Raw genomic sequence first — 22703 nt, 5'->3', positions numbered from 1 at the left:
TTTTGGATGAGTAAGTTGTTCGTGACGAACAATACAGCGCCCATAACACAAGGACGGAATGAATGTGTTGCATGCGTTGCCCTCCTTGTTTCGTCCTTGTGTTACGAGCGCTACATTACTCATTTTTTGTTCTTTGCCGATGAATGTTGCACATCCAGGACGCGTGAGCAGTCGTGATGGGACTGAAAACAAATGCGGATGGCACAATGGTTTTATGATTACTAGTATCCTTCCAAATACTATGAGAAATGATCCAAAAATAAGAATTCCAAAAAACTAAACGTGCAGTATTTCACCGGCTTTTCACTTCGGTCGAAGTTGTCGTGTCACCGTATTCAGTACTGGAGGTTTCAGTGCAGAAGCATAGCACTGGCTAATAATAATAATTGGTTTTTGTGGGGAAAGGAAATGGCACAGTATCTGTCTCATAATCGTTGGACACCTGAACGGTGCCGTAAGGGAAGGGATAAAGGAGGGAGTGAAAGAAGAAAGGAAGAAAGAGGTGCCGTAGTGGAGGGCTCCGGAACAATTTCGACCACCTGGGGATCTTTAACGTGCACTGACATCGTTAGCGCGTGTGCTGTGCGATGTTAAACATTTGAAAGGTAACATAAGATTAAACAGGCCCAAAAGATTACACCTGTAAAAGAGTCATGTTGCTGTTTGACAGTGGTGACGCCTACAGATTGTAACTGCGCATTATTCAACAAAATTCTTTACATGCCGCATATTTTTATAGACTAATCAGTTCGCTTCACCTAGAGTCTCAGTTGTTCTTCTTATCGGCTTGTGGTACCAAAGAGAATTTAGAGCAGACCGCAACGCGAAGCAGCCAGTTACTAGTCGGGTGAATTATTTGGTGATGTACGCGCTGCAAACCAGTTCGTTCAAGCGCAGCTCTACAGCGGGCTGTCCTCTTGGCTGCAGGTGCAAGTGCAGACGTACCTGCGGGTCTCCAGCTTCTGTGCCGGTGTGCGGCTTCTGGTTGTGGCGGCCATGTTTGGTCTCCTCAGTTTTTGCGGCTGTGGTCGCTGGCTTCTTGAACGGGTGAGCGCTTAATGAGTCTATCCGCACTGTAAACCTCTGCGTTAGGGAGTGTGCATGCACATGGTCGGAGGGCAACAACTTCTCGACTCTTTTTCCATGGTTTACTGAAAGTATGTCGGCATTTCCCCGAAACTATTATTAACGTTATCTTGAACCGGAAATATTTTGGTCATTTTGTATAAGATCATTTAATGCCATATTTGCTGCATATACACGAGCACATCAAATGTTACCACACTTACAGTGACAAAGTAAGCAATATTCGATATGCTTGTGTAGAACGTGTATTGCCTTTTTTAATTCTCCTTGTGACATTTACGTTTTTCCGTCGCTAGCATTTAAAGGTCATTAGCAATACGCAATTTTCTTCATTAGGAAGAAAAAGGCAGTGCTAGTTTATTGCTATATATGCGCCTTGACATAGTGGCAAATGTGCCTTTCACCAAACGCCAACCTCTGCCAGTAAGCTTTGTTAGCTCTGAGGGATTCGGGCTCAACAAATTACCGTTGTTTGCTTGTGTAGCATAGCCGCGCCCGATAGGCCACGACAGGAACAGAACGAGCTTACACGCCTGTGAACGAGACAGGTAACAACCAAAGTTTATTGTCAACCAGGGGTGGTTATATAGCAAGCAATAGGAGGGAGAGGGAATGGAGAGGAGACCCGGCGAGATGGAAAGAAACTTCACGCTTGCGCAGTGTGTAGCCCGCACAATGACACAGCGGCCGACACAACACTTCTTCCTCCTAAAATCGGTCAACTGGTGTCCTCGTCCTCGTCGAACGTCGTAGGACTTGAGCGGGTTCGCTTGGCACTACTGCTCCGGCTGGTGCCAGTGCTGGGGAGGCGCTGTCAGAATGATGGTACTCAACTGCAGGCGGCAAAGCAGATGCTTCCAGTTTCATATCGACCTGCGATACGGATTCCTCTGGCCTGAATCTTGCGCCGTCCGGGCGCGCGTCTTCCGCAGCGTCGGGTGACTGTGTTTCTGTAGGCCGAAGACGTACCTGGTCCACGTGCCGCCGGACAATTGCTCCAGGTGTTTCTACTGTAACCATTCTGGTTCCAGATGTAGATGTCACATGTCCTGGTATCCATTTGTCTCCTGTCCCATAGTTGCGAACGTGCACATGACTCTTCAGTTGGGGCAGCCACTCCTGGCTATCAAACGGTGCGTCTCCACATTCCTTCGGGAAACACGTATCCAGGCGCGATCTAATCTGGTATCCTAGAAGCATCTCTGATGATGACTTCCCCGCCCTTCTGGGGCGTCCTTCTGTAATTGAGCAGTAGACGGATAAGTTTGTGCTCCAATTTGCCTCCCCTCAACTTCCGGAGACCATCTTTCACCGTTCGGACAGCTCTTTCAGCAGCCCCATTAGATTGCGGGTGGAAGGGGGCGGTCCTAATGTGCGACATGTTCTCGACAAATGCTGCAAATTCACGACTAGTGAATTGTGTTCCGTTATCGGAAACTATCGTTCTGGGCACGCCAAACCGGCTGAATATGTCCCGCAAACAATGGATTGTAGCTGACGTGGTAGCTTGCTTCAGAGGAAGCGCTTCTATCCACTTGGTGTGCGAATCGATTAGCACAAGGACCACCTTGCCTTCTATCGGTCCGGCAAAATCCACATGGATGCGCGACCACTTCTCAAATGTTTGTGGCCAGCTTGCGGGTGGAGCGGCTGGCGGCATAGGCAAATTGTCTATACAATTCTTGCACTGAGCCGACATTCTCTCAATCTCTCGGTCTAGGCCTGGCCACCAAAACAACGATCGCGCAATGGATTTCATCGGCGAAGACTCTTGGTGGGTTTCATGCAGCAGCTGCAGCAATCTTTTTCGCGCACCGGCAGGTATAATCACTCGATGGCCCCAATAAATTAACCCATGTGCCAAGGACAACTCAAGTCGACGGTCAAAAAATACCGCCAAGCACGGCTCAAGGCCTTTCGAGCTTCTAGGCCAAGCATGTAGCACGTAATGCTTGACGCGATCTAGTGTCGAGTCGACGGCTGTAAGGTCCTTCAGCTCTCGTGTCGTGACTGTGCCTTCCTCTAGGCTTTCCAAAGAAAAAACGTACTCTTGCGGCTCTTGGGGCTCTATACTAGGACCGCGTGATTGCAGCGGAAGCCTGCTGAGGGCGTCCGAGTTCAGCAGTTGCCTTCCGGGAGTGTACTGAAGTTTGTAACGATATCCTCCGAGATAGTGCCCAACGCAGAATGCGGGCTGCAGCCATAGAGGGTGTCGGGCGGTCGGGCCTTAGCAATCCGAGGAGCGGCTGGTGGTCTGTAACCAAGGTGAATTACAACAACAACAGATAGTCTCGGAACCTCGTGACACCAAAAACTAGTGCCAGCGCCTCACGCTCCAGCTGCGAGTAATTCCGCTCGGCTTTCGTGAGAGTCCTTGAACGGAATACGATCGGTCTGTGTACGCTTCCTACTGTATGAAACAGTACTGCGCCAATGCCGTGTGGGGAAGCGTCGCACTCTAGTTTCAGCTCCTTTGACGGGTCAAAATGGGCAAGCACTCCGGCATCCTTCAGACACTGCTTGGCCTTGATGAACGCAGTTTCCTGGGGGTGGTTCCACTGCCATCGCGCATTCTTTTCTAGTAACTGATATAACGGTGACAACACTGTTGACCTGATTCAAGGTGGCCTTAAAATCCCCGCAAATCCGGACTGTGCCATCTTTTTTTAAGCACTGGTACTATGGGGGTCGCCCAGTCCGAATGTTTTATGGGCGAAATTATGCCTAGTGACACTAGGCGATCCAACTCTTTAGCCACTTTGTCGCGGAGCGCGTACGGAAGCGGTCGCGCCTTGCAAAACTTGCTAACCGCTCCGTCCCTCAGCACCAAGCTGGCTGGCGGTCCCTTCATCAGGCCCAATTCCTCCGAGAAAACATCCTCGTAGTTACTGCGTAAGTCGTTGATGTGGTTGATGACTTCTCCCGCCACCAGCGCTTCTCTTTTACCGACTTGCAGTACCGGAACACAGCCCTATCCAGCAGGGTTAACAAGTCTCGCCAGCACAAGCTTGGTCCGGTGCAGTCTAGTACTATGAGTGTGCATTCAACTGACACACCTTGGTGCGCCACAGTTAGCTTAAGCTCGCCTAAAACAGGCAGCCGTCCAGCGTAGCACGAAAGTTTTAGATGTGAAGGCTTCAAATTTGCAATGCCTATCGAAAACCTGTCGCGCTATGACGCATACTGGTGATCCTGTGTCAACTTCCATTGCGAGTTCTACACCGCCCCAATTGAATGTGCGGCGAATTGGCGGCTCGAGACACCTTCTTCGGGCCGACAGCAAAGTCCAGATATGAGCATTTTCATAGCAATCTTCCGATGTGGTTTCTTGAACTGTTAATGTTTGGCCATGAGGCGCAGGTGCAGCAGGCCCGAGTTGCTTGTCGCGGCGATTGGGACACATGTTTGCGAGATGTCCTCGTTGTTCACAGCGATAACAGCGCGATTTGGCCCAGCTGCAGCTGTTAGCGTCATGTTTCAAGCTTCCAAATCTGCCGCATTGCCGACACGCTGCATTTTCGGCGCTGTCTCTCGGTGTTGGCCGGTTGCGCGCTTGCATTTTCAATAGCGGTGTTACTTCTGACGAAATTTCTTGTGCATCGTTTTCCGCGGATTCAGCAGCAATTGCTATCGCTTCGGCTTCTTCTAGCGTTAGATCTTTCTTTGCCAGGAGTTGCTTCCGTACTGCACTTGAGCGTACACCGCACACAATCCTATCTCGGATCATTCTGTCAAGGCAACTGCAGAAGTTGCAGTTGTCTCCGATGCGGCGGATCTCGACGAGGAAAGCCCGAATAGATTCTCCTTCCAGTTGGCAACGACTGTTGAATTTGTAGCTCTCCGAAATTTCGTTCCGTTTAGGGTCATAGTATTCACTCAAAACTTTGACAACTTCGTCATAACCCAAAGCGTTTGGTGCGCGGGGAGCCACTCTTCCGGCAAGGATTTGAATAGTCTGCGTGCTCAACGCAGCCACAAGAAGTGCTCTCTTCTTACTTGACTCAGCGATGCCATTTGCTTCGAAATATGCCTCCACTTTGATCAAGTACGGCTTCCACTTATCTGTGCTTTCGTCGAAACTCGGAAGCATCTGGGCGGCCATGGAAGTTGTTGGCAGGGCTGTCTTCAGGACCGGAGTGTCTGGGTCTGCCTTGACGGCGTAGGTGTCGTTTTGACTCGTCGCCACTGTAGCATAGCCGCGCCCGATAGGCCACGACAGGAACAGAACGAGCTTACACGCCTGTGAACGAGACAGGTAACAACCAACGTTTATTGTCAACCGGGGGTGGTAATATAGCAAGCAATAGGAGGGAGAGGGAATGGAGAGGAGACCCGGCGAGATGGAAAGAAACTTCACGCTTGCGCAGTGTGTAGCCCGCACAATGACACAGCGGCCGACACAACAGCTTTTAAGTTTTAAATGCCGTCAACACAGCAGCATATACTGATTCTTATCCCGTAAATGTGAGGGCGTGTTTGTTCCATCTTCTTTTTTCTCCATGTTTATGGTAATTGTGCTCACATCGACCAACCGCTGCAAAAGTTCGCAGACTATAACACTGGTCACCGTAGACAACGCGTGGCCGAAAAACAGGAATGCGTTTGCTGACTCCAGCTAATTTCTGAATTAAAATTATTCATAAGAAATTCCTCTGTCGCTGGCAACCTCGCCCGAACAAATGAACAAGTCCTGATACCTAACAAACACAAGCGATCGCATTTTGGCTATGGCTGTGTTGGCTTCGAAACTTTATCAAAAGGTGGTTAAATTTTTATGCCTTAATAAGCAGTGCAACACCACGTACTAATGATGTTCTTGGCGTATTTCGTGGTTTCGCCTGTTGCTTGCAGTTCCCGGGATTCTTTTCGGGAGGCTTGGTGAAGCGAGGAGGACCCACAAAGGAACAGGTCAGCACAATGCGGGTCTCGCGTTGCCTTTTTCGTTGACTTCAGCCGGTCTATTCTACACACAACATTGTGGTTAGCTGAGCCAACACAGTGGGGTAGATGGCACTCGGGAAAAGAGCGTGAATGGGGGAAATATAGTGGAGCGTTGTGAGACTAGGAAATATATTTCTGCAACAACTAATGTCGAGAGCTACATCAGAGAGATCACACGTATTGCCGTCAGTAAATAAAATTCGCTAGGGGGGCACACTTCAATGTTTCGCGCTAGGCTGACAGAGGAAGTCACATGCAGTTCGTAGCATGGTACATCCGCCACCGCTCCCTCGCCAGCTTGGCTGTGTTGCTGCGTTTACAGCGTTCGTAGCTCGAATGTCACCTAATAGTGAGCTCATGATGCATACTTTTGTAGCATGAATGTATCAATGAAAGAGCCTGATCAGTAAGCATGTACTGGCATGGTTTATTAGCAGTGTACACAGCCCGTCCATGAAACGCTGTCCGCTGAGCTTACAAAGAAAACACCTCACGATAACAAGAGGCAGTTCACAGAAAAGGTGACAAACTGCTTTAGAGCACTGGGGCCTAACCATTTATATATAATCAAGGACTTAAAAAGAGCAAGGAGCATATTAATACTGTGTCCGCATGGGCTGGGCTCGGACTGTAGCTTGGAAGCGGGGCTGGCATTGTCAACTCTGCGCTCTTCGTGGAACCTTTATGATTATCTACGCCACTACATTAAGTGCTGCTGAGAACATGGTACGGAGTAAGACGCCCTTCTCACTGCTCAATAGGGTACGAATGCCAGATGGCGAAATAGAAGGCATTGTTCAGTCGCTTCAGGACCGGATATATTCGGCTTCCTGGCTTCGACATCCCGGGGAAGCGAAAACGGGCGACGACTGAAGCCGACGGCAACGAAAAACATTTCTGTTTCTGGGTATTAGCACGCCATGTGTAGACACATTACCGTGCCATGATTGTGGTGGTTTTTTTCCTCTTAGCATGTTATTTAAGTGCTGTTGTGGCAGAGGAATTTCCCGCACTATGGGCAATGTTAATAACGCTAACAGCCGGAAACAAATACAAACTTGCAGTACTTGCTCGTGGAAATCTGTTTCTTAGTGCTTTTTAGCAGCCAATGTTTCGCGATACGGCATGCGACTCAACAGCTATCCTTTTCATGCAGGGCCATAACAAGAGCTAGTTGGTGGTTTATTGTACTGGGACACTCCTGAGAGATTCTTAGAACACATGACGTACACAACGAACATCACACAAAAAAAGCGCGTGTTTCGCTTGTTGTGTGTCACTGGTGTTCTAAGCATCTGTCAGGAGCGGTCCCAGTACGATTTACAATCGTTTGTATTTCGTCTTATTAGATAGTGCTGGGAATTGTCTGACCAAGCCGATCAACTTGTATATGCACATCTGCTACGTCTCTCTAGAATTCTCGCTAGAAATTCTCCAGAGCAGCTAGAGGGACAATGTTTCTTGGCTAGATGGATTCACTGTCGTGGTATTCACTACGCATCATCACTTCTGCCTTGCATTGCGCCTTTTTTATATCATGCAATAGTTTCTTGGTAAATTTAATGCATTTCAGAAATTGCGGAGCGCTTTGTATAATGGAACTGCTGGCCGAAAATCGAGCAACCTAAAGCCAACTTGACTGTTCCCTGAGCCCATTACCCGCACAGGCATCCTCCATTCAGCGTATGTGTCGCAGGTGCACTCAATTCTGCGCTGTTGTCATTCACCTGTCGTTTGCTAGCGTAGAAACAGGGTTCACACACAGGAATAAAGACGAAGACGAGACACACACAGAGGTTGTCATGTTTACTGAGGTAAACTACAACAACGACAACAATACAGCTGACTTGCAATTGATCTGTTAACAACCAGTGATGCGGTATGCTTCTCAAGGTGCCTCTTCGCACCAGCTACGCATGCACTTTGATCGCAACACTTGCATTTGCTTAATAGCACCTGCCCATCTAGTTCAGAGGCAGTGTCTGTGTGTGCGTGCATGTATCTGCATGTTTCTTCTACGATCGTTAGGTTACTTGCACGGAATTGAGTGCTTCATCAAGAACTGCCTTCAACTAACCCTTGTTTTGATGCGTTAGCATTAGACGCATCGCCGCTAGGAAAAGGTGGCGTCTGGTGTTGTGTACACCACCTGCCAACCACATGCCTTGGTTGGCAACTGTCAACAAGAGAAGGAAGCCCCCGCACCGCTTGTAGGCGAGAGGAGGAGAGGGGCCCACTGCCAGAAGCCCCACCGTGGAAAAGAGGTGGCGTCCGGTGTTGTCGATTTGAATGAAACACCAGCTACCTGGCAACCACCTTTCACCTGCCGGTGTTGGCAGCTGGCAAAATGGAGAGAGGGAAATCCCCACGCTCTATTTGTAGAGGGAGGAAGGTAAGGCTGGAAGGTTGCTGCGCGTGAAAAACCCAGAGGGTGGCTATCACGGACGAAGGAGGTTCTGAAGAGGGAGGGGGAAATGTGCAACCCTAAGAGTGATTGCCTCTTTATATATAGTGTACATTGCCGCCCTACCCCTATCCTTTCTTACTATCGCTACCCCCTTTCTTTCGCTCTCCCTGTCCTCTTCCTGTACTTTTTCTGAAGGTAGTCGCAGCTCAGGTGCTTCACGTTTCGGCGGCAGATGCCGCGGCTAACTGCATCTTTTCTTTCCTTTGCTATATTATTAATAAAGAGCCACTAATTATTATAATAATAATAATAATAATAATAATAATAATAATAATAGAGTGGTTGCCACGAAAAAACCACGCGGATATCTACCGTGGAAGGTGGAGGGTGAATCAATCAATTCCAATCAGCTTTTTCTGATTAATGTGCTAAGCCGGTAAGCCCTAGTTTTTCAAGCAAAGTTAAGACCCAACGCTGACGCATTGTTGTCACATTATGATAATTAAGGGCCCCTTTAATTTTTCTTCCAACTATTCGTTTCGTAGTAATTGTGCGTCAGCTATCTCAGGAACAAGTTTTGTAGCAACTCTTGGCCGCCATTAGCATGTGCTCCCCTATTGGAATTGGACACTCGTAAGCATGTTGTTGCTGCAGGCCCTGGCCGCCTCGTTCACCATGACCATGCGCGGCCGTGGCTGGAAGGAGAAGTTGGCTGACATCAGTAGCCGGCACGAGGGTCGGATGGACCGCTCCATGACTATCCGGCTGGACGGACCAGGTACATACGACTGATCCTGTTAGTTCGAAGAGGGAGAGTAGAATAACTTTCTTGGAAGCCAGTACGGGGTTTTCGTGAAAAGAAGCATTTTTACTTTTAAGGCTTTTCGGGCTAGAAGAAATATTCGAATAAGCGGGGCTCTAAGTTATGCAAAAAGAGGAAGAAAAAGGATTGGCAACCATCTTCGCTTTTCAGGCAGACGTCATTCCAGTGGAAGCTGTCTTGGCGCTGCTGATCTTTTTTGCTGCTGTTCCTATGCTGAGCTGGCAGCCCGTTGCACACGCTGCGTTTCACGATTACGCTTGCGCGCTCTAGTCACAGCGAGGCGTCCAACTGACTGCGGGGCTCAGTGACTTGCGCCAGTTCTGCCGTAAGTCCAAAGTAATACTAGTTTCAACGCAATAGCGTTAAAGATGTCGTTGTCCCGAAAATACGGTGTCTGTGTTGTGAGCGAAAAATCGCAAGGATGACATTGGCAGGTGGTGTGCAGAGAGAAACCTAAGAGGCAGGTGGGCCACCTGGGTCACGGGACCTTGCGGTGTCATCACAATGTGCCCAAGATATGTAGTGAACAAACTGCCCACCATGGCTGGTGGCAGTTAACGATTGGTCAAACTCGCCGTAGGGGCGGAATTTCGATGTGGCGCATATGATCGCGAGACAGTCTTTTTCGTCGTTGAATAGTTAGTCTCGGCCTATGACAGTGGGCGACTCGCGTCGGCGATGACTTACTCTGTTCAATCCTTCGTATGGAAGACAACGGCGCCGACACCCAAGCTGCATGCTTGCATCAGCATGGATCTCGTTTTTGGCTTCTTCATTGAATCGGACAAGGACTGGTTGTCCTTACCGACTGCGTTAAAGTTTCTTGAAGGCTTTTGTATGCGGTGTTTCCCATTGGAACGGAGAGCTGAGTTGGGATATTCTCATCTCCTCAGTATTTCAGAGGGAAATAAAGATGATGACGGTTCTAGGATGAAGGACGTCTTGCATGTTCAAACTTGCTAAATCACATTGCTCGAGGACAATTTTGGAAAAGGTTAACTATATATGAAGTGTATATTTATACTTCATAAATAAAACAGAATGGAAGATACAACAACGAGAAAGCTATTGACAGCTGTCTGATTCAGGGAGTGACCCGACGAAACCAGACCTCCGTCCCGCCAAACTGCTTTTTCTAACCCCTATGTGATCGCTCTCAATGGGGACAACAGCAAATTAAGTAAAATCACAAGCACATAGCATATTAAAGATTGAGGAAAGCCAGTAATGGTAAATCACATATTGTGGAAAAAAGGCGTAATCCTCCCAACCAATACTGTGATAGTATTTTCATTCGCCACTTTTGGGACATCATAAAACTTTCCTTCCTCCCGTGAGCTCGGCAACACCCTCGCCTGCCCACAGGCGCGGCATGTTTACATTCTCGCAGAGGGCAAGCATAGTATACGGAGGTTCGCCGGAAGACCGTCTTCGAGGCAGACCTAATAAGGCGCCGTCAATCATAAATTCTTAGGGACTCTCTCGCATGCACAGTAGGCGCACGGACGTAGACTCGAGGACCAAGCAAGCCTCTTGTGTCTACACTCGCTCTGCATCTCAGTTCAAAATAACTCGTGCTAACGAGTAGTCATTCGTCACATCGGCAACCAGCTAGGGAATTCGCCACTGAGCTCGACTTCTGACGATGCTTAAGCTGCCAAAGAAACGCCGCAAGAGAGAGAGAGAGAGAAACTTTATTTGGTCCATTAAGGGTTTAGCGTTCGGTCTTCGTCTTCATCGCTGCACACTCTTGACCTTCAAAGCAGGGTTGGGCCCCTAGTCCAGGGCTCCACTGAGTCGCGCTGCTTCGCTTGCGTGCTGCACCATTGCCCTTTGGGCGGCGAGCTCGCAGCTGGTGAGCCGGCTCTACCACTGCTTCGCACTCAGGGTTTTGTGTTGGTGGAACGTGTAGTTTCGCTTACACTCCCAGGTTATATGGAACACATGCCCGTGGTGCGGGGCAACCCCCACGCCGTAAGAGACACCATCCGGTTCGAGCAGCGTTGTCGCGCGCTTGGTACAAAAGGGCGTGGCTAGGCTTAAGATGGCCCGTTTCTTCCCGTTCGCGGCTACGCTGAAGTTGACCAAAGGTTGCCCCTGCCAATTTCGCGGGAACATCTGCTCTCCGGCGTTGTGCAACACTGCCAAGCTAACTGACCACCAGTGATTTTAGTAGTGGCAGCGACGTGGCCCCTTATTGCGCTTTAAAATTGACAGTTCAATTCAGCCACTGAGTTTTAAAGATAACACACGAACTCGCAAGCACGTGACGCTCTGTCCGTCCGTATTGGGGCTCGGTGAGAATGCAACCGCGCACACGACAGTTTGAATTTGTCAAGTGCGTCAGTGGCTTGGAAAAGTCTTTTACATACCGGTAGTAATGGGCACATGGTCTCAAAATCTTCGCACGGCTTTCTTGTCGGTAGCCTGTGGGAACTATGCGGTGCCACTTTTCTGTGGGTCTGGGCATACTTCATCATTGCTTACGTTGTCATCCAGAAACAGCAGCCCCTCGAAGGCGAAGTGGCACTTGTCCGGCTTGAAGGTTAGCCCTGACGACTTCATTGCCTCCAGCACTCTCCGAAGCTTATTCAGGTGATCATCAAAGTTTGAAGCGACGACAACATCATCTGTGTATTTTACACAAATCTACCACTTCATGCCGGCCAGCGCTGTTTTGAACATATGCCGGGTCGCCACTTGGCAGGAGAAAGTCCAAATGGCATTACCTTGAAGTCAAAGAGACCATCGATCGACGTAATGAATGGTGTCTTCTCTCGATCCATTTCATCGACTTCGATTTGCCAGTAGCCGCATTTGAGGTCCTTTCAAGAGAAGTACTTGTCGTTGCACAGCCGATCCAGTGTGTCGTCGATGCGGACAAGGGGGTAGACGCCCTTTTTCGTTATGCTGTTCAAGCGACGGTAATCGACGCAGAATCAAAGTGTGCCGTCCTTCTTCCTGACGAGGACAGCCGTTGACGCCCAGGAACTGTTTGGTGGCTGAATGACGTCGTCGAGCAGCATTTCGGCGACATGGGTCTGGATGGCTTCGCGTTCTCGTGCCGACATACGGTTGGGGCTCTGGCGGTGAGGTCAGTCTTGTTCATCGCTTACGATTTGGTGCTTGCTAATCGGAGTTTATCGGACCCTCTACAACGAAGGAAAACACTCGCTGTAACCTCGAAGGCTGCGTTCTTGTCTGTTCCGGTGCAGTGTCTGGTTGATGTCGTATGGGAGCTTCTGGTCTAGGTTAGGCGAGTCCTCTGCGGATCGGTTGAAAAGGGCGGATGCGTCTCAAATGTCGGTCAGTTACCCCAGTAAACCAATCGTCGTGCCTCGGTTAATGTGTCGATAGTCTTCGCAAAAGTTGGTTGCTAGCACCTCAGCTTGTCCATTCTGGAAAAGTACTGGGTCTAAGAACAACGGCATGCTCCCCCGATAATAACTTTAATGTTTGGGTATACCCGGTTCCCACGGAGACAATGACGCTTGAACTGGGTGGCACGCTCACTTCCTCAGCGAGGACTCTTAGGGCCGCGTGGTGTTTCCATGCTGTCTTCGAATGTAGGGCTTCAACCAGACAAAGTGTGATGAGCTTAGATCGAAGGTCGGTGATCGCTTGGTGCTCGGCCAGGAAGCCTGTGCTGAAGATTATGTTTACACGAGCTGATGTACGGGCTAGTTGGTGTGTCATGTTTGTGCACAGCGCAAAGGACGAGGATGAGAACAAACAGGACAGACACAGCGCTTACTGACAATTGATTTATTCGCAGAAATGGACATGAAGGTAAACATGGCTTGATACGTGGGAGATGAAAACAGGTGCTATGCAAGTTGAAAACCGAAGCTAGTCATCTTTTTTTACGTCTTTCCAAGTAAGTCAGCTCTTTGTCCGATAATGCCAGAGAAGGATTGTTAACGTAGCGGCCCCCATGGTCTAAGATTCTTTGTGCTGCAGTGATCTCTCTCGTAATATGGTCTTTGATTTTCCTGTGAGTTCTGCATTTATCAAACAAAGGTTTGCACTATTTTTGCGCTTCTTTTTGCATTCCAGGCAGTGAAGTGGCGGGTTACGATCCCCAGAGTTAGCTAAATCGTTTTTGTGTTCGCTTAATCCTTTGAATAAAGATTATGCTGCGGGAGCACTGCGACAGAACTACGGAGCTGGCAGGATAAGTGTACGTCCGTTGACCGTAACTCTTGCTGTGCTTCGGCTCGACGACGTAATGAGGGACTCCGGCGGTGTGGATTTGTGGGCTGTCCCAAGTGGTCGTCACATTCTCCAGGTCTGCATTGAACCCGCAGCGGTGATGATTGAGCATTTGAGAGAAGAACCTTTGAATTCACATATCAGGCTGCAAACCATTTTTCAGAAAGGCCACCAGATCAGAGGGCTGTGTTCCGGCGAAAGTTAACGGCAATAATAAGTAAACAAAAATTGAAGTGGTATAACAGGGACTGCGTAAGTCCTTCCATTCCCAGGATTCCGAGGCCGTGAGGCTGCATTTTGGTCGGGCTCGCAGCTGTGATCGTAGCAGTAATTTTAGCCATGACCATAGCAGTAACGGCAGTAATTTTCTCACTTGTGCCGACTGAGGGTACCATTATGAAAGCGCGTCTAAAGCAGGTATTGTTAACATTTCAACAGTTAGTTCATTTTAGTCCTTGCGCGCGGAGAAGTGACGCGTGCGAGCACATACTAATTTAGCGCTCGATTCGGCCCACACGTGACACTGAGAAGACCTGTGCGGGTCGTTTTTTTCTGGCTCGCCTGGATGCTAGTAATTGGTTTTTTTTTTTGGTGGAATGGAAATGGCGCAGTATCTGTCTCATATATCGTTGGACACCTGAACCGCGCCGTAAGGGAAGGGATAAAGGAAGGAGTGAAGGAAGATAGGAACGAATAGGTCCGTAGTGGAGGGCTCCGGAATAATATCGACCACCTGGGGATCTTTAACGTGCACTGACATCGCACAGCACACGGGCGCCTTAGCGTTTTTCCTCCATAAAAACGCAGCCGCCGCGGTCGGGTTCGAACCCGGGAACTCCGGATCAGTAGTCGAGCGCCCTAACCACTCAGCCACCGCGGCGGGGCGTTTCAGAATGCTGTTGTTACTATGCTCCTGTAGCCAGCCAGAAGGAATGGCTTCCTCCCATTGTTGCTACGTCAACCCATTGCATGGTTGGGTTGCTGCCTGATGGTGCCTGCACTGCAGCCATTGAAGCTATATCTTGCATTTATTTTCCTCCTTGATGCATTGCTTGAAGACTTTTCATCTCGCTTGATTTCCTTTTATTTGCATGTATTTTATTAATGTGCGGGTGCCACGTACAAATTGGTCACTTTTTTACCTCTAACTACGTCCGTATGCACACCATAACTGTTTTCTACTTTCGGAACTAATTGAATTCTTCGTGACATGCGCAGATGCAACCTATGTGACGACTTCCTGCTGCATGGTGCAAGTAGCAGTGGTGGTGCTAAGGGAGAAGGACAAGATGATCGCCAAGTGAGTTAATTTTAGCTCCGGTTGCTCGGAGACTTGCTTGCCTCAAGCGGAGTTTTATACACGTGATATGTTTTATACATGCGAAACTCGTCTCCCGCCATTCGAAAAGCTGTCCTCTGAGGAGGAGACTGAAGCTGCTGTCGAGCCTTTTTTGTCAGAATTCAATGTTATTGTTAGTCACTCGAGAGGCTTATCAGGTGGGTACATGCTACTCTTGGCCAACACACCGTGGATTACGGCCGTGTCTTATAGCACAGATGATGACGGGCGACTTATCTGTTGTGACCTCGCAATTTCGGGTGTGCAGTGGCGAATTGTTATGTTTATGTCCCTGTAAAGCGATAGAAGGCTATTTTTCCTTCATTAGTCGACCATTTGTCCATGGATCGTAAAATTATGTTGTTGGGTGATTTCAATTGTGTTTGTAGGGATTAAGACCGAGCAGTGTTAAGTAAGCGTTATGACCCTAGTGCAGCTTTACTTACTGATTTGGCATGCGATTATAGCCTGGTGGATGTTGGGCAAGATAAGGGACATAACACCTATTTCACTCATTTTCAGTGCTCCTGTAGTGCTCAGCTTGACAGGATTTACGTTTCAGCAGACATGTTATCCAGTGTTTTTGGTTACTGGGTGCGGCCCATATTCTTCAGTGATCACTGCATGGTGTCTCTTCAGATAGGGAGACAGTCGGCGCATACTCCATCCTTGATGGGAGCTGTGGAAGCTGAATAGCCGCCTGCTCTCAGATGAAATCTTCAAACGTGCTGTATCTACTTGCTTGAAGGACACGTGGTCACGCGGTTACCTCTCAGTTTTGTAAAAAATAGGACTTAGTTAAACAAGAAACAAAAACATTGCTATTGAAGCCTCAGCAAGAATCCCGTTTTTGAAGAGACATCACCTTCGAGAACTTCGATTGAGCTACATGAGTTAGAGAGGATTAGCCCAGGTTCCTATGTAGAATATATCACTGCCGTAAAAGCAGAGCTTCAGCAGTTTGAAACCGAAAGATACAAAAAAGCCCTGATAAGATCTAGGACCCGTAGATTTCTTGATGAGCAACCATCTCGTCGGGCCCTGAGTGATGAAATACAGACTGCTCTAGCTAAAGAAATATGGGAAATTCAGTATGGTGGTTGCACAGACAGCGATGGTCCTGGTATTATTGAGGCTTTGTTTGACTATTATCGGAAGCTGTTTGGTGGTTGTGCGGGCACAAACGTGACATTAGATTACAGTCACTTATTCGAAGCCTTGCCCGACTTGACGATGAGCAGCGTGCTGTAGTGGAGGGGCCTATCACTTTGGATGAAATTAAATCTGCCATTTCTGACCTGACGGCTCAGAAATCTTCTGGGCCACATGGCATTACTAGCGAGTTCTATAAAACATTTTCCACTTGCCTAGCGCCTGTCTCAGCGGAAATTTTCCAGGCTTCTTACGATGTTGATGTCTTGCCCCTCACTTTCTATTCTGGGCATACTATATTAGTTCCAAAAAGCGCAGATTCAAATCGGTTGAAAACAGTTGAGGGATATCGTCCAATATTGCTGTGTAATGAAGATTACAATTTTTTTGCAAAGGTTCTTTGCAATCGACTGCAGCTACTTGTCGCTCACTTAATAGGCACGCCTACACGTCACTCACTTAATAGGTCTGCATGCGGTATCAGGGGCCGCAGCATCCAAACCCATATTCATATTACACGTTCAATAGTGGAGTCAGTACCAGATGAGATCGGACAAGTAGCTCTAATTCAGATTGACGTTGCCAAGGCCTTTGATAAAGTGCGATTTCTTGTTTGTGGTCTTAAAGCATGCAAATATTCGAGATGTTTTGCTTAGGGGCATAAGACTGTGCTATAAGGAGCCCCATACAAGGCTAATTGTTAACCAAGAGCTAACCAGACCTATTCCATTGAAATTATCTGTTCGCCAAAGCTGTCCCTTATCGCATTTGTTCTTTGCCCTATATCTTCAACCCCTTTGCCTCAGTAATATTAACTGCACATCTATCCGTGGGTTCTTCCTGGCGCAGTGTGAAATTAAGATTTTAGCCTATGCAGATGATGCCGCCCTCTTTTGTTCTGACAAAAAGAGTGTGCTTGAGGCATTGCATTTGGCTGAATAGTTTTGCGAGCTATTAGGAGCAGCTCTTAATATAGATAAATCTAATGGGTTTTGATTGGGCCATTGGGGTACAATGACAAGTCAGTATGGTGGCATAAGCTGGGACTGCGGGCCCCTTCACCAAATTCGCAACAGTAGCGCCTACTGGGATTCACAAGTCACCATGAGGCGACAAACCCAGGCTTGGATGGGTAGGGAGCTATCGGTGTTTGCGCGGGCTCAAGTCTGCAACATTTTTTTATTTGCAAAACTCGCCTTTGTGTTGCAGGTTCTCCACTGTGCGAGGAAGAAAGTGCAGGTGATGCACAGAATATTTGTTACATTTGTATGGCGTTCTCAATGGGAACCCATGCGTCGCGATAACCCATTTCTTTCTCTAGAGTCTGGTGGAATCGGCCTTGTTCACCTGTTCGTGCATCACCTTGTTTCGCGCATTTCTCTTTCAAATCGTCAAACCACGCTTTTTTAGTAGCTGTGCTTATTAGGCGTCTGAGTGCTCATTTGCCTTTCCTATTCGCACTGACGGGACACGCTCGTGGGGGGCCTTTATGGAGATTCCTTAAGGAAGTTGCAGACACCTTCAATTTCCTCACTGTGCGATTTTCATTAGAATACCTGTATAGCTTCTCCAGAAGGCAGATGACTCAGGCACTTACAGAGTATTTGTTCCCTGTACCGTTGTATCGGCAACCTTTTATGGAGTTTTTTGTCACAAGTGTTTTAAAATGTGTTTGGCGAATGTGCATTTATTCTGCCGCAAAAACATTCCTTTTTAAGTTGTACACGTCAACGCTGCCTGTGAAGGCATGGCTTCATGCTAAGGAGATATGTTTGCCCCATGGACGGTGAATTGCCGCCTGTGCAGCACACTAGAGACAATTGACCATTGCTTTATTCTGTGCATTGATGCTGTATTCTTCTGGGACATTTTAAAACGAACAGTTAAGAAGACATTGACATCACACCCTACAGTATCCGTTTTTTGCCTGTGGAGAAAAACAGTGTTGTGCCATATGATCTATTTATGTTGCTGGAACTATTTAGTCTCTGGAAGAGCCGCATGATGAACCGCCACGCCGAATCACCACGGTCGTTTAAATCCTTGTTTCGTAAACAATGCGCTTTGGTGCGGGGAGTATGTGCTACTCTGAGCCGCCTAGCTGGCTCCCCTATCTGGATGCATGTGTGTGCCTCCCAGACTTTTTACGTTTTGAAAGCAGGGGTCATGCGGGGGTAAGGTGGCCTGCTGTTTTGTGGCGTAAGCGTGCTTAGACTTTTCTTTCCGGCACTATTTCCGTGCAATAAAAAAAAAGATGTTGCCGCGGCCGCTTCAGTGCTTCCTATAAATTTTTAATCACAGGCATACTGGCATGTCACGAATTACCTTTTGTGGGGTTTCAATTGAGGCGATAAATACGTTTCCCCCCATTTAATTGTGACTGACAGTTAAAAACCGCCAGTCCCCACCCCGTGATCCCGTACGCTGCCGAGCGCACGCCGACCACGGCGGGCCTTGCTCTGAGGGAAACAAAGGAACGACAGTGTGGCTGATACAAACAGGCATTTATTGCTAGCAACAACAGCTACCAACAAAACCCGCTGAGGAATCAAGGTCGTCCGACTCGCCAGCAAGGTTACGAGTGAATGTTCGCCCACGCTAGAGAAGGGCATACATCGCGGCCGGACGGGACGAGAACGTTCTACACCACGAGGCCTCGCCCCACTGACAGAATGGAGTGCCGCGGCGACACGCCCGCTCGCGACGGACGTCCGAGCCCAAGAGAATGTGATCTGCCGCGCGCGCGCAGCAGTTGTCACGCCGTCTGTGGCGCTCGTGTCGCTGCGACGCCAGCGCCCTCTCTTGTTAACAAGTTAAACTAATTATGCAGGGCGCATCGCGGGAAAGCCATCAAACCAAAGGGGATGTCGTGAGGCAAAGTCCCCACGCTTTTTACTAGTTCCAGTACAGTAAGTTACTAGACAACCATCACTGCGCTTCTTCCTCCTTTCCGGATGATTACACTAGTGTGCCTGATGAATTGTGGGGCACGTTAGTATAATAAAGTGGCCACTGTTAACCTAGCGAGGTACAGTACCGCTGCTCATTTTTGTTTCTGCTGAGCTAAATTGTGCGTGGCTACAGCACACTCTCGTTTCTTTGGAGTTGCTGAAGGTAATTCCTGGGTCCCTAACATTTCCCTTTCAAAACAGGCCCTCTGCTTGCCACAGGTGCATCAGTTGTGTCGAAAGAGAGTTACTGAGCATTGATTTCAAGGTGCCATGGGCTTGAGTGCCTGTGGCGATAAATATTGACACTCAAACTTGTCACACCAATGATCTGCATACAGGGAAGTCGAAATTAATGGCAGCGGAAATGTCTAAAAAAATGTTTCAATCAAAATACAAAAGAAACAAAAAGCGTGATTGTATTTTGTCTGATTTTGTGCAGTAATCATTTTACCTGCGAAACAAAGCATACAGCGATAAAGCAGAACGTTTTGACAGGTTTATTTACTGATCAAAGCAAGAAAGGGAACAGCTGTGCGCACACGAGTGCAAAGGCAGACGCGAAAGCCACAAACAGCGCGCAAGCTTCCAACTGCATTTTATCAGAAAATGAAGCGTCATATATACTTCAACAAACAACTGCGCAGAGAAAACGAGTAATCCCCAGCCTATCGTGATAACAAATGCTTCAGAACGAATGGTACAGACACTCTTATGCACAGACCTAAAAACTGATTGATGTCGTAGACATGGCTACTAAATGGCCGACCTCTGTAATAGAAAGTGATAACGAAGACAGATTGGTGGCGTGATTAAGGTCACATAGTAAAGGTTTGAATCACGTCTCTTTCGGCGCTATGCTGTTCACCTGGGATGGGTCTACAACTGCAGCTTTACCATACACTGCCACAATATCATGTAAACATGGGACACCTCACACTTTCTGCTCAGCACGTCGAAGAAGTAGTTACCACAAAAACCTTATTGTCGTGAATGCACTTTCGCAAATCTGGCTCTTTCACATGGTGGTTTTTCCTGTTTCAGAGGCGGCGTCCTGAGTCCTGGCGCGGCCCTGGACGGGACGTCCTATCTGGACAGGGTTCAACGGCGTATATTTGACATCACTGTGGTCTCTGACGTAAGCTGAGGGATGTGCAGCCTGGCAGTGTGCACCAGGTACTTTGTGCCTTCTGTGCTCGTGTAGTCTCTGACCCATACCTGTGTCCAATGGGCACCGTAAGGTTCTGCGCAAATCTCACACACTGCTGGCAGGCTTTCTCTCCTCCTGGTATACATGTTAGTGGACGTGTATTTGAGTGCGTTGATTTCTTGTCATGGCAAAGACCAGCTGTACTTTAATTTCTGGTCAAATGTGCAGCATCTTGTTTTTGTCTTTCCGTGATGCCGCAACCTTTTATGTTGCCTACTTTTCCTGCATTAGGCGTAAATTCCGAAAAAGAAAGGGCAAATGCCTTCCAATTTCTTTATGACACCATTTCTTCAAAATGAAAATGTAAGTTTAAGATTCACGAGTGTGCCTTTTTGCATGTGGGAAATGTATATTAACATTGATCGACTAGCTTAGCTTTTGCATTCGCATAATCTCCTTAGCCTTCGTAACAATTGCCAAATGTCGCAGAAATTTGCACTATTGTTTCACTGCATTCTTTTTTGCAATTTCAGTTGCAGTGAGAATTGCAGCAATGGCATTGATAATCTGTCTGTACAAGTGAGCGCCAAACCTGCTGAAGGAGCAGTATGCATTCCTTGTCATCGTGATGTCGCCAGCAGGCCTCTGACATTTCAGGATGTCCCCCGAGTAGTGATGCTGGAGGCAGAAGATGACGTTTGTGTATTATCGTATTTGGTTGGAGTAATAAGATGTGTGTAGCTTATCACCTTTTACTTTGCACTGTTGGATCTTCATCTTCAAGGTACACAAAGAAGAATGTCACCGTTACCACGTCACCTCAATAAACGCCTACTGCTGCGCCTGTCATGCAGGTGTTCTTATGATTTTCTCTATTCGTACATGCATGTTATATGTGCCATTAGATGCCACCGATAATCGCTACTAATAATCTCAGCATTGCGTCATTGAAGAAGGTGATGCGTGTTCTTTGCTCCTCAACCTCTGGCTGATCAGAGAACATTAACAGTTAGATTTCCAACAATTTGGCAAAAAAAGCTAAAATGCAAAATGAAGCTTTGCGCCCTCAGTAAAACCGGGGCTTTTGAGCAGTCGACAGAAGGTGCATCTCAGCAGGAGGCTGAACTTGAAGGGAAGGACGAGCTGCCGCAAGTACTGGAATCATAAACAGGGAGGCAGTTGCATTCGAAGGAGGAGCAACTGATGTTGCAGAAAAAGAACCAACAGCAGCATAGGCCGTGCAGAAAAGCAGCATCTGAATGTTTAGAAGAAAAACCTACCCAGGTACCAACCAGGATCTGCAGCCAGCTACTATCTCAACACTGAAAAAAACTACTCGATGGCATGATAAGCGGCCACTGCCTTTCAACGGCTGCGTCTCTAGAGGTGTCAGAACCAGACATGGGCATCCTCACGAGGGCGAGCCTTCATGAGGGCGTCCTCACCTCATAAGGATTTTACTTAGTGAGGTGAGGTTGAGAGAGAATGGGCGCATAAAAATTCCTGAGGACGAGGGTGAGGGAGGAAAGGCATGGTGAGGTGAGGGCGAGGGAGGGAAGACATGATGAGGGAGGGAAGACATGATGAGCTGAGTGTGAGCAAGATGTTCTGTCTGAGGGCGAGGGTGGTGGCCCGAAGCGTACTCCGGGCTAATGTGTTTTTCTGTGCAGCCTGTCATGAATTCCTTTTTTAGAGCGCTACTTCTTGCAGTGAATATCCCGGGGAATACGTAGTTTCTGAAGTCTGGAGATAAACGAGGCGAACACGAAATTCGAGTGCCGCACACCTTCTCCGTCGCCGCGATGTACTACGCCGCCGAAAAAAGCGCTCTTCGAACTTAAAAAGCATATTTAAGGAATTGTGTAAAGTCTTCGGCGAAATGCCCTGTACAGTGCGCTGACAAGGGGGCGCTGGCCGGGCTGTGTGGTGGCTGCCGCTCCAACGGGAACCGTGCATGGTACCGCAGTCAACATTTTTATTATCAGCCCCGGGTCTTGGTTTCTTGGTTGGAAATGGTTTCAGCATTTCTTGGTTTATTTCTCTCTGGCGAGACGTCTGACAATGTAACGCGCCTGATTTTATGAACCAAATTTCTTGCAGGCATGGTAGGGAGTTTACACTCGGCGTTTGGGTAACGCGTAGACGTGCAAGCGAAAAATCATGGGCGGTTTAGCTTGGGGTTAACCACGAATTATCGTGCGCTAGCCCCATTGGCCCTGGTTTTGCATGGTTTATCTTGACTTTCTATGCTTTTGTTTGGCCTGAACTGGCTTACTTTGGTTGACATATGGTGTAAGTTTGCCTGATATTGCGCCATTTTAGACTTGTACTGCGGCAGAATTGGTCATTCTCTACTCTCACAGATGCCTGAGAGTCCTGATTCCGCTCCTGGCACAGAGGTGCAGCAGTTAAGCTATGCGCCACTGTCCTGCGATGGCAAGTGCTGCCATCGATGGGGCTTGCGAAACCTATATATGTTGTTCCTGGGGAATATCTCGCTACTAATCATTAATTGAACTGCCACGGTGGGCAGTTTGCCCACAATCCGGCGGGCAGCTTGTGATGATGTCACAGCGTCACGTGACCAAGGTGGCCCACGTGCTAGAAGCAGGCTTTGGGCAGACAGACAACCGCTTTTCGGCGGA

At 48.2% G+C, this 22703-nt stretch overlaps 1 protein-coding gene across 3 annotated transcripts in view; it reads left to right on the top strand.

Annotated features, from left to right (window-relative positions):
* Positions 1–20907, top strand: part of LOC144132398 (saccharopine dehydrogenase-like oxidoreductase) — an 87085-nt gene extending 66178 nt beyond the window's left edge. For 2 of the 3 annotated variants that reach the window (XM_077664782.1, XM_077664783.1), the window contains 6 exons: positions 928–1047; positions 5938–5994; positions 9089–9212; positions 14688–14769; positions 19953–20084; positions 20592–20907. In XM_077664782.1, coding sequence (XP_077520908.1) covers positions 928–1047; positions 5938–5994; positions 9089–9212; positions 14688–14769; positions 19953–20055 — 486 coding nt within the window. In that variant the 3' untranslated portion in view covers positions 20056–20084; positions 20592–20907. Of the gene's footprint in view, positions 1–927; positions 1048–5937; positions 5995–9088; positions 9213–14687; positions 14770–19952 lie in introns of all 3 variants that reach the window. The other variant, XM_077664784.1, reaches the window with a different exon arrangement.
* Positions 20908–22703: the final 1796 nt, after the last annotated feature.

This window comes from Amblyomma americanum, chromosome 5 (genome assembly GCF_052857255.1).
Source record: "Amblyomma americanum isolate KBUSLIRL-KWMA chromosome 5, ASM5285725v1, whole genome shotgun sequence".
NCBI lineage: Eukaryota > Metazoa > Arthropoda > Arachnida > Ixodida > Ixodidae > Amblyomma > Amblyomma americanum.
Note: the sequence above shows the minus strand (reverse complement) of the source record. Positions and strands in the feature narration are given on the sequence as shown.